General features: G+C 35.1%; 2 protein-coding genes across 5 annotated transcripts in view; both read left to right on the forward strand.

Annotated features, from left to right (window-relative positions):
- LOC109839046 (ATP-dependent DNA helicase SRS2-like protein At4g25120) overlaps positions 1-8,571 on the forward strand; it is a 41,010-nt gene extending 32,439 nt beyond the window's left edge. For 2 of the 4 annotated variants that reach the window (XM_020407476.1, XM_020407477.1), the window contains 10 exons: positions 819-890; positions 989-1,075; positions 1,163-1,219; positions 2,651-2,841; positions 2,944-3,037; positions 5,590-5,640; positions 6,482-6,544; positions 6,652-6,711; positions 7,191-7,253; positions 8,125-8,571. In XM_020407476.1, coding sequence (XP_020263065.1) covers positions 819-890; positions 989-1,075; positions 1,163-1,219; positions 2,651-2,841; positions 2,944-3,037; positions 5,590-5,640; positions 6,482-6,544; positions 6,652-6,711; positions 7,191-7,253; positions 8,125-8,214 — 828 coding nt within the window. In that variant the 3' untranslated portion in view covers positions 8,215-8,571. Of the gene's footprint in view, positions 1-818; positions 891-988; positions 1,076-1,162; positions 1,220-1,450; positions 1,491-2,376; positions 2,427-2,650; positions 2,842-2,943; positions 3,038-5,589; positions 5,641-6,481; positions 6,545-6,651; positions 6,712-7,190; positions 7,254-8,124 lie in introns of those variants that run through there. The other 2 variants (XM_020407478.1, XM_020407479.1) reach the window with 2 other exon arrangements.
- LOC109839323 (expansin-like B1) overlaps positions 10,126-10,787 on the forward strand; it is a 2,755-nt gene continuing 2,093 nt past the window's right edge. Inside the window, exon 1 of the mRNA XM_020407752.1 lies at positions 10,126-10,130. Within this exon, the coding sequence (XP_020263341.1) occupies positions 10,126-10,130 (5 nt within the window). The remainder of the gene's footprint in view (positions 10,131-10,787) is intronic.

The raw sequence follows: 10,787 nt of genomic DNA on the forward strand, positions 1-10,787 counted from the left end.
TTTGCGTGCACCTTAGAGATCATTGCATTTCCCATGGAAAACATTATTGTTTTACCTATTCATCTATATACTTTTTCAGACAGGGAAAAGCTTAAATGACTGTGATGACTGCCATCATATATCCTAACATGTTTGATGTTTCCAAAGTAGCATTATTTTGTTACACCATCAGTATATTATTAATGTTTTTCTGGTAATATTGATAGAGATTTTGGATTCTGGTGGCTTTCCGAAACAAACAAAGAAGTCCTCAAATCCAAGATAATAGCTATGGTGTACAATGGCTTTCTTATGTCATCAGTGTCAAAGTTCATGCTTATCGTCTTTATTTTTCACATAGCATTTGATGGTCTTGATTTTTCCCCTTTACTTGGTGTAATTCATGTATATCTATTGAATTCTCTTATTATGTGTGATTTATATTACACATCACTCCAATTGGTTCCTTAAAAATAGCGTAGAAACAAACTCATTCCTACCTTCTTTCCTGTCATTATATGTCAAAAAGAATCCGGAAAACAGCAAGTAATCCTTTGTTGTAAGAATTGTTATTCAAAGCTCATGTAGATGACCAATAACGAGGACTAGTTTTCTAGAGCTATCTTATTCTTCTAATCTATTTGGCATTGGAATTGTCAATTGTGATATCAAGTATTCACTATTCTCTTTCTGCGAACATTTTATATTGCCTAGATGACAATTCACAGTGTATTCTTGCATTCATCTAATCTATAGAAGACAGGTGCTAAACTTATTGGATGATTTCCATATGTGGTATGTCAAGATGAAAATGAATGCAACCTTATTATTCCTTTCAGGCAAATGACTCAGAAATCCCTTTGCTGCATGAGCATAATGGTGTTGTGAAAGAAAGTGGGACAACCCTCGAGGTGAATTTGTTTTTTTCATTGACACTTCTTTCCTCCATTTGTTTGCAATAACACTTGTTTATTATGTTGCCTGCACATGCATGAATGGAATCTTCTAGGAGGAGCGCAGGTTGCTATACGTTGCAATGACCCGTGCACGGAAAAAGTTGTACGTCTTATATGTTACTGTAGACTCTAACTGGCAGGTAGCCCGTCTTCATGCTGATGCGAGTTTAAATTTGAACTTCGGTTTACACACTCAAGCTTTTCTATTTACAAATATTTTGTTTCAGTTGCTACAGCCTTCTCGTTTTCTAAAGGAAATCCCTAGTCATCTTATTGAATTCCAGGTGAGAATTATAAGTTGGTTCTTTTTTGTACAGCCACATTTAAAATTTTAAGAAAATTTTAAAATTTAAAACTATAACAAAGTTTTTATATATTTTTATTTCTGCTGTGAACTGTTGAGTTACAATCATTTTTTGAACAAAAATAACAATAAACAACCTTTCTAAAAATTTATTGGGGTCACTTTCCGAGGCTTATGATCACCTTGCTATCTTTGATTTATAACTCTTTAGATATTGGGAAGCTGATGCCTGCGCATATCTGAACGCCGAGGTTTTATTCTTTCCAACTATTTTTCTTGCCTCTTGAAAGATCTTGGCCACATTCTGTATGTATAACTGCATAGTTAACAGAACATGGATCTGATTCTGCCAAACATCTGATGCTTATGTATTCCCGCGCATGTTAAGATGTGGTCAACATCTAGTATCCTCCTTTCATACCTTTTGATTAGAGTCTCCATTGCAGCTGTATGTTACCAGTAAAGTATCTAGCATATCATGGAAGTTAGAGAAGTTTGTTTGGGTCCATTGGTAACAAATAAATTGTATCTTATTTGTTTTACTACGGATATAACCTGATTAGATCTGTATTCAGAGAGAATTTTTCATCATAACATGGTATAAGATCCAAAACCCTAATTCTAGGAAAGCTCTTTTCTCATACCTAAAACTTGATGCTATCAAGGGGTCCCACTTCCATCCCCAGTCCCCACTCCCTCAGTTTCCTTCTCTTCTACTAGACCATAAAAAATAAAAAACATAAATAAATCCCTTCCCAAAACAACCTGGGCACTTCCTTCCCTAGTATGGTATTTATTTGACAATCAATGCTATGCAGCTAAGTTGCATGGAAACGGGCACGGATACTGGTGCGGGTGCGGGTACGGGACACGGTAAAACTGTAAAATGTAGGGTACATGGACACGCTAGAATTTAAGAAATTGCATTAAAGTCAACACTTAAACTTGGTATAAATTCAGAAAATTTATTAGAATGCTTCACTCATAGTAGATGGTATCGTGCATATAGTTTTTGGATTATTATTTTTACTCGAATTCACACTCTTTAGTCCTTAAGTTTAGGGCAAAGTAATTGGACATAGATGTAGGCTTCTGAAACTGAAAAGTTTATGATGCAAGTTTATTATTTCGGACTAGGAATCATGAAGGCAGTTGAAGAGGATCATTATGAGCCACAAAGAATTTTGGTATGAGGTTACCATGTAATTAATGAGCACATGTTTGCTATTTACAAACTTTAGAGTTTATACTTTATATGTACTGCCATATTTTATTTTGATGAATGAAAAGCCATATCTATAGGAATTATTTTGATCCTCAAAACTTGATCTACCTGGTTTTGAAAAAAGATTAGAATCTTCTACATCATTTCTTCTTCATAGCCAATCTATCTTCTTGTTCTGAATTATAGGGTGAGACAACTGTGAATGGACATGGGAGCCTACGTGAGGAAAAGGTAAACATCCTTCTTGACACATCAGGGCATGAATCATCTCCTAAAGAAGCTCAGAAGCATAGCATTGAAGAGACTAAGAACATTTCTAGTGGCCACGATGAACTAGGACTGGTTGATCTATCAATGGGGAACAATTTTTTAAAAAGGTGTTTGTTCGATATTAATTTTTAATTATATGTAAGATCCTTTCCGTTGAATACCAGTCTTTGACTCTTAAAAGTTTCAATAATCTATTTTTATTTTAATAGGTTCAATGTTGAGGAGAGGTCAGTCATTTCTCATCTATTCCATCAATGGGCAAAGAAGCCAGCCTTTCAACATCAAAAACGGTTACTTGATAAAGTAAGACATGAATACTTTGTTGAGGATTAATAAGGTCAGAACGCAATTGATTAACCAATTGATGTGATTGATTTTAGTATATTTTGTGGTGTATAATTGAATGAAAATTCTCTATGTCTATTATGTCATCTTACCTCTTTGTTTCGAGTGTCCTCTGTCTAGTGGAAATGGACGGTTTGCCTTTTTAGTTCATCAACTTAAAATGCTTAAAAAAGGGTAGGGTTTTCTTTCGCTAACTAGCTAGCAATTTTTTGCGTCATTGCCCTCTTTTAGCCAAGTGACTTTGTCTAGACATGTGGAACCAGTCCCTTGACAGTTCATGTTAATTTGATCCATAGAGGATTCATTGTGATTGTAATGCCCCAGGCAGAGTTTCCGAGATCATCCACCGTAATGCTTCCCTAGTTCTCTAGCACTGAATGCTTAGCAATGGAATTTTACCATGGTTCCTCCTCAACCAACTCTAATTGCAATTTATAATCAATTTTCAATTCTTTGTATTTAATATATATGACACCTTGGGTGCGACAGTAATCCATAATGCCATACTGATTATAAGTATACCTGTAAGATTGTCCTTACTAGTTCTTAGTTCTGGATCTCTATCAATTAGCTGCTTGTGAATCTTTATCTATATTTCCTCCCTTTTCTTATTTAAAAAAGAAACAGAAACAAGGAACAAGAGAAAATGGAAGCAGATTGAAAATGAGCATGCAATTGTCTATGTTGTGTCAGTCAAAATGAACTTCAAATTTTCTACTTTCAGAACTACAAACCTTTGACATGTGTTATACGTGGTCATATTAAAAAAGAAATAAATAAATAAACATGCTAGGTGTCATTGACAAAAGAAAATTAGAAGACCCACCTTGTTAAAACTTCATGTTATCTTTCAGTTCCCTATCTAGTGAGGTCCAATTTTCACATATACTTCAACAGTCAAATTCCAGTTTAATGTTCCAGAAGGTGCTAGACGGACTAGGCGTTTGAGCGAGCGCCTAGTGCCTAGACCTCTAGGTGTAGGCCTAGTTGGCACCTAGGCGTTTTCTTTTAAAAAAAGATAGCAACCTTAGTTCCATAATAAATCATGCATATTTAAATATTAAATAGCCAAAATAATAACTAATAAGGCTAGGGCCTACAACGTTTTTTTTAATTTTTTAATTACAATAATTGATAGTGAATGTCAATGTTATAGAAAACTTAGATGTCGGATTGGTGTCTAAGCGGATTTCTTTTTTCATTTAAGTAGTGGTCAAGGAGGTTTTACTGAAGGTTAGAGGAGGTAGTGGAGGTGTTCATATTTGGAGGTTAATGGAGTTTGAAGGAGGTTGGAGGACGTGTAGTCTACAACATATAAAATCACAATCAAGGCCTACAGGGCGCAGTCCACATAAGCAGACAATGCTCTCCTAAACACGTAAAACCTAGGTGGGCAGCCTAAGTACTGTCTAGACGCTAGGCGCTAGTTAGGCGGCCTAGGTACCACCTAGGCCTAGGCGTACTAGGAGGAGGCTTTTTAAAACAGTGTTCCAGTTAAAGATTAAAAAAAAAATTTCATGCACATGCAGTTTCACGTGCAGTTTCACGTGCTAAAGCATCCAATGGTATAGAATGTGAAAGCTGAAAACTGTTGCTGCTAAAAAGGAATGCAGAAAATTTATAGAATAACATGTTTAGTTAGCTAGGACGCTAGTTGTCTGTCAAGATAGAATTTTTGTTAACATTCTGAGATTATATTTACATGTTTTCCATGGGTTGGGCTTGGAGGGGGAAGAGGTTAATAGTTCCGTTGAATGTTATTTATCACTTCGAATAAGATGGTAAGAAGGAGAAAAGATTGCTGGTGGCGAGCTGAGACATTTGTAGGCTATGTTTGGTTGAGTATGATGAGGATTGTAGAAAAAGCAGGTTAGTAATAGTTCTTTTGAATGTTTATTTATCACTTTGAAAAGTTATAGTTGGTAAGAGGTAGAAAAGATCACTAGATGGAAGGTAAGGTATCTGAAGGCCATCTCTGGTGAATGTAGAAGAAGAAAGCTATTAATTAGTGGATCCCCTCCCTTAAAAACGGTTCATGGTAACAGAACTTATAATTGCCAGAGACATGGAGATTATGTATCACTTAATAATTTGAGGTTCTCAAAAAATATGTTCCCTGGATAAAAAGAAACTACTAGCAAGAATTTTCCGAAGAGAAAGTGTAAGTGTGGGAAAATATTAAAATGTAATGCTTATGGCTAGTAGATCAGGGAGAGTTTTCTTGATACTGCTCTTGTTGTTTTCCCTAGTATTCTAAATGACTATATGCTTTAGCTATTTTGAAGTGACATATGTTTTAAAATGTAATTCTCATATAATACAGCAAAATACATACTGAAATTGACCAAAGGTCGAGATACTCTAAGGAAGGGTGTATTTATATGTCGTTTTTGAACTTATGTGCTCATGTATTTCAGCTATCCCTAATGTTCTTATCATTTTACTGTGATACCCTTAATACCTTGTTTTAGTTTGTTCCCTGATTGTTATTATTCTACTTGTGATTACAGATAACCTTCGTAATCGATGAGCGTTTAAGGAACAAAACTTACAAGTACAAGGTTTGCCTTTTTATCTGATTTTGATTATTATTTTTCTGGATGTTCATCTAAATATCAATTTTTAGAAATGAAATTTCTTTTTATTTCATTTGTGAAAGTACTTGTGCATTTAATTCTTTATTTGGTTCATGTTGAACATCTGTTTCCTTGTTATAGATACTTTCAATATGCAGATGCAAAAGTTATTTCTGGTAAGTATGAATGGAGAGAAATAAGGCTTATAAAGCAGTTAGAAAGTGAGGACTTAATGTTAATAGCGAATTAGCTTCAAAACCTGAAATTAATTGCGCTAATCTATGCACTATTTTACCAAGCTTCACTAGCAGCACTATGTAATATTCCCTTTTGGCCTTTTATATGAGTTCTGTATTTCACGAGGAGACTGCCTTATATTGTAACTATATCTTTTGTTAAACTCGTATTACTGAAAGGCATGGGAATTATTTGCCCATTGTGAAGCTCTGGCCAAATCATACTTATGCCCATTTTAAATATCACACTGATATGGGATTTATCTACTCACTCTTATAAGTTTCCCATTGACTTCAAGGCCCTTAGGATGGGCAATGTTAAAGCTACAGGAACACTAATTCTGCACTCGGTGATATACTTTATCCCACGACCCATTATCTTAACATTATATTCGAGAAGTGGATCTCAAGAACTCTCGAGTTTAAAGTACATCATTATTGAAATTTAAAATATTTTATTTACCTCTATATATTGTTTATTCCCTATTAAGTTCTAGTTATTCACGTCTTCAGTAAATTGTTGCATAAATGTATATTTACCTTTCCTTAGAAGTGAGTGTATCTTTATTGGTAATAAATTGATATTGTAGGATGTGTTGCGAGTCCTCAGATCCTATTTGGCTGATGATGAAGCCTCTCAATATGCCCAATATGTAAGTTTTTTGTCATTACTGATCAAACACTGCTGCAAAGTGCTTCAGATTATAACTCCTAAAATATCCAGATTTCAATGAATTGAAACAACAAGTGCGTACTGCAGGTATTAAGATGGGAGCAGCTTCCAGTAGACACACGTGCTCATTTGATGAGAGAAAAACAGGCAAATACTAAATTTAGTTATTATTTTATTTTTTTTTGCTAATAAAGTCTTGATCTCTTACTTTGTATAGATGATGTAAGTACAGATGCAAATTTATGAAACTATGTGATCTATATGCTTAGTTCAGCCTAATACACAACCTTCATGCACTTTTTAAAGTGAGCTCAACTAACTGTTTTTAGTTGCTTAAAGAATGTAGCTGACATAATTCCTCCAGTTAGGTTATTTGATACAGGTCCTGTGAAGGAATCAGGTGCAGGAAAGCTATTAATTCAGTAACAAGTTGATTTCTGACTTTTAAAGAATCTCTTTAGCAATGTATTTAGAACAATGAATAATTTAACCAGATCAAATATGCGTTTGTAAAACTTGTCGATAGAACATCCTGCTTGGCTTCATTGTTCTAAGTACTTACTTTCATGACAATATTGTAGATTTTGGAAAGTCTCCATTATATAGTATTCCCTTCATTTATGCAGGAACATTTCCAAAAACAAAGAATTGAAAACTCAATGGGATCATCTGAAGCTACGCCTAAGCAGGTAGGTGTATTTGCTCTTTTTTGGCTAGATCTTCATTATATAGTATTTTCCTTTCATTTATGCATACTCATAAAGGAAGGGATACTCGTAAAAAGAAACAGAAGAATATAGGGACTAGATTGTGTTTATTGTGTAGAAATATGGATCTAGCTTTATTACTCCATTATTATTTCCTATAAAATGTTTAAATATGCAGTAGAAACCCGTGTTAAAGAATTTTAGTTAGCAGTGAATTGTTTTGCCAAATTTCATGCACCTGTTAATTCTTTTATATTTTAGATTCAAATGAGCGTCTTCATGTTTTCCACATGAAAAGTTAAGAAATAGATATGAAGTCTTGTTTGCTACCCACTGGGCATAAAGCTGAACAAAATATTATGTATGTGCAATGTTAACCCTATTCTTTAAATATTTACGTATCTTACTCCTGTTCAATATTAGACAACAATTTTCCTTTCCCATAGACACAACAACAATAAGATACCAAAAGGGAAGTAAGCAAGCGGAAGATAGTTCGGTGCAATAAAATAGCAATAGCTTTGTTGCCTTCATGCTGTCCTATTTTACTGAAGCTCAGCTATTTTCTCTCTTCAATCTTCTCATACTTCACATGTTCACCATCAATACGTTGAGCATTCTTCTCTCGAGTTTCATTCATTACCAGCAAGCATCTTTACTGAAAAGGCTATGTATGCCAGCAAGTATCTTTACCAAAAAGGCTATGTATGGCAATCAACAAGTTAATGCAACTTCAGTTAATGCTTGCTGTGCTTCTTTGCTTTGCAAGTATCTTTACTGAAAAGGCTATGTATGACAATCAACGAGTTAATGCAACTTCAGTTAATGCTTGCTCCACTGCTTTGCTTTGCAGATTGCCTACCTACAGAAATTGGGGTGCACCATCACTCCAACCTCACGTCTTCATGCTTCGCGCTTGATCGAACAATACAAGTCTTTGTGAAATCCATAGTACCGAGCATCCAGCAATCCGTGCGCTAGCGAAATGTATCTATGTTCATGATGTATGGGATTGTTAATATATGTAGCTAATTTATAGGGCAAGATTCGCCAATGTTCATTTATATAAATAACGAAATGTTAAAGATCTAGTATTAGACTGTTTAGAATCAAATATCTGTGTTTATTCATTGGATAATCAACTTACGTTGGCTGTCAGCTAAATCTCACTGCAAATTTCTGGAAGGTCAACTAGTGTCTACATCAGGTTGCATAAGATCAAGTGTATACCTTTGTTCTTTCTTATGCGCAATAATGTTGATAGTCACTTAGGATGAAGAAAATATCAGCGAGTTCAATTTGGTGACGACCATTTTATTAATCAATACCATGGATATTTGCCCAAGTGCTGGGCTTCTCAGTTTCTCTCTTGCTTGGAGTGCGTTTTCTCTATAGCTATTATCGCTGTTCGTGGAGAAAATGGCAATTGTTGTGGTTTGATTCGGTATGGCTCACTATTTATTGGAAGTGCCTTAATTTTTGGCTAATTCTTTTCCCCTCAAGAGGGAGGTAGGGGAGAGAATCGTAAGTGGGCCGTACACGTTGTTTTTTGGTTGGTATTGTAGTGGTTGGTATGTGCTGTGTTGGTTCATTTGGGTTAAGTTTAGCTCCGAAAAAAAAAGCGACATTAGACTAAAAGATCAAGGAGTGAAGGCCCATAAGCAAGTTTATTATCTTTTTATCTTTTTTTGTTATGTGGTCCTGCTAATCGTACTGTTCTTTTCGTATTGCTTTTGTATTCAAGTGGATGACAAAAGTTTGTGTTGGGCTTAAGAAATTCATCTCTCATTCTAATAGTTGTGTTTAAATAATATCAACAGCGCAGTATATCCATTAACATTATCCTAGAGTGAGTGCTTGAGATGCCACTGTAGACTACATAGAGAGGTTCTTTATCTCAACACCAATTTATTTGTTAAGTGCTAATAATAAGCTTTGTTCCTTAAACAAAAGGACCTAATCCTGTTAGAAAGATCCTAGATATTACTTCCTTACGTAGTAAAACATGATGAGATTGATTATGTACTTTCTCACTCTATGAAGCGGTATTATAAGTGCTTAAGCGTATATCCATAATTCCATGCGAAGTGTTGGTAGTTAAAAGATTACACGCCTCAAACACACATGATCGCAGCACTGCGTCAGCATGATGTATTTGTCCAACTAATTAAACCTAGTAGATATACACCGGTGATTGTAATTTATAAAGTTTCTTGCATCGTTTAGATGACCTAATAAATAACTAAGCCACCCCCTTTTCTTTCAGTGCTACTACCCCTAAATCCCAGAGCCTATAGGAGGCAAGGTCACTAGTAACACCACTAGTTCTCACTCATTTTGATTAGACACCATTATGGTTTAGTGAACCATTACCAAACATTTCCCCCATACGAATTTTTTTTAAAAAAAGGGAAATTTTGGATATACGATGTGGCGGCTTATTTTACAAAATGAGCGCATCAAGAGATGCACGTGTAATGTCATCCTAGTTACGATCATATCAAATGATGTGGACCTCACCATTTTATCTCTTGATAGCCCATTTTGTTAAATGAACCGCCACATCGTAACCATCAATTCTTTAAAAAAAAAATAGCAACTAAAAACTAAATGAGTTTTGATTTGATCTAGTCTTGGGCATAAAATTTAGCTCACCATAACGTGTGACAACCAAGTAACGGTCCGAACAATGAGAATTGATGTTAGGCAACACATCGTACATGCTTCATCACAAAGTGGATTTGTGGGTCAAAAAGAACCCGTGGCTGGATATTTAGTGGGGGAAAGTTGTCACGCATCCCCGCATCAACTTTGTTAACATCAGATGAAATCTCGGGACCCTAATCCATACCTAATGCAGTAAAATTATACTCCTCTCTTAAATTAGGCTTCTATTTTTAGTTTATAATCATAATTGTCCACTAAAGCGCATGCAGATAGTTATTCAACTTATTCTTGAAGAAGATCTTTTATGTGCCTGGTCACAATAAAGAGGATCTGAATCTATATTTAATACTTATAGCGCGTTCATCTCGAAAGAAATGTAATATAAAATAAAACGGTTCTCTATAGAAAATCATATAGGAAGAAAGAAGAACATGACATCTGAAAACTATCAATTCTTAATCAACACAATCAACATATAATAATTGTACAATCAATGTGACCGGAATTAGACTATTGTACTGGAATATCATATCAGTTCAATCATGATATTATATCAACTCGTAAGGACAGAATATTATATCAATACAATCATTAACTTTAAAGTTGTACTCAGCATCACATGTGTTGTTCTACTTACTCCCCGTATGAATTTCTATGAGGACTCCCTCTAAGATTCTTTTTTGCCTCCATCTCCACGTTATATATACACACACATCCCAAGAACCCCAACTCATGCACACGACACACACAAACTTCTCCTTGCTTGCTCAAAAGACCAACTATGACCCTCTCAGCCCTCACCCTCCTCACCCTCCTCTCCCTCCTCTCCCTCCCCTCCCCCTCCGCCTC

This window comes from Asparagus officinalis, chromosome 4 (assembly GCF_001876935.1).
Source record: "Asparagus officinalis chromosome 4, Aspof.V1, whole genome shotgun sequence".
Taxonomy (NCBI): domain Eukaryota; kingdom Viridiplantae; phylum Streptophyta; class Magnoliopsida; order Asparagales; family Asparagaceae; genus Asparagus; species Asparagus officinalis.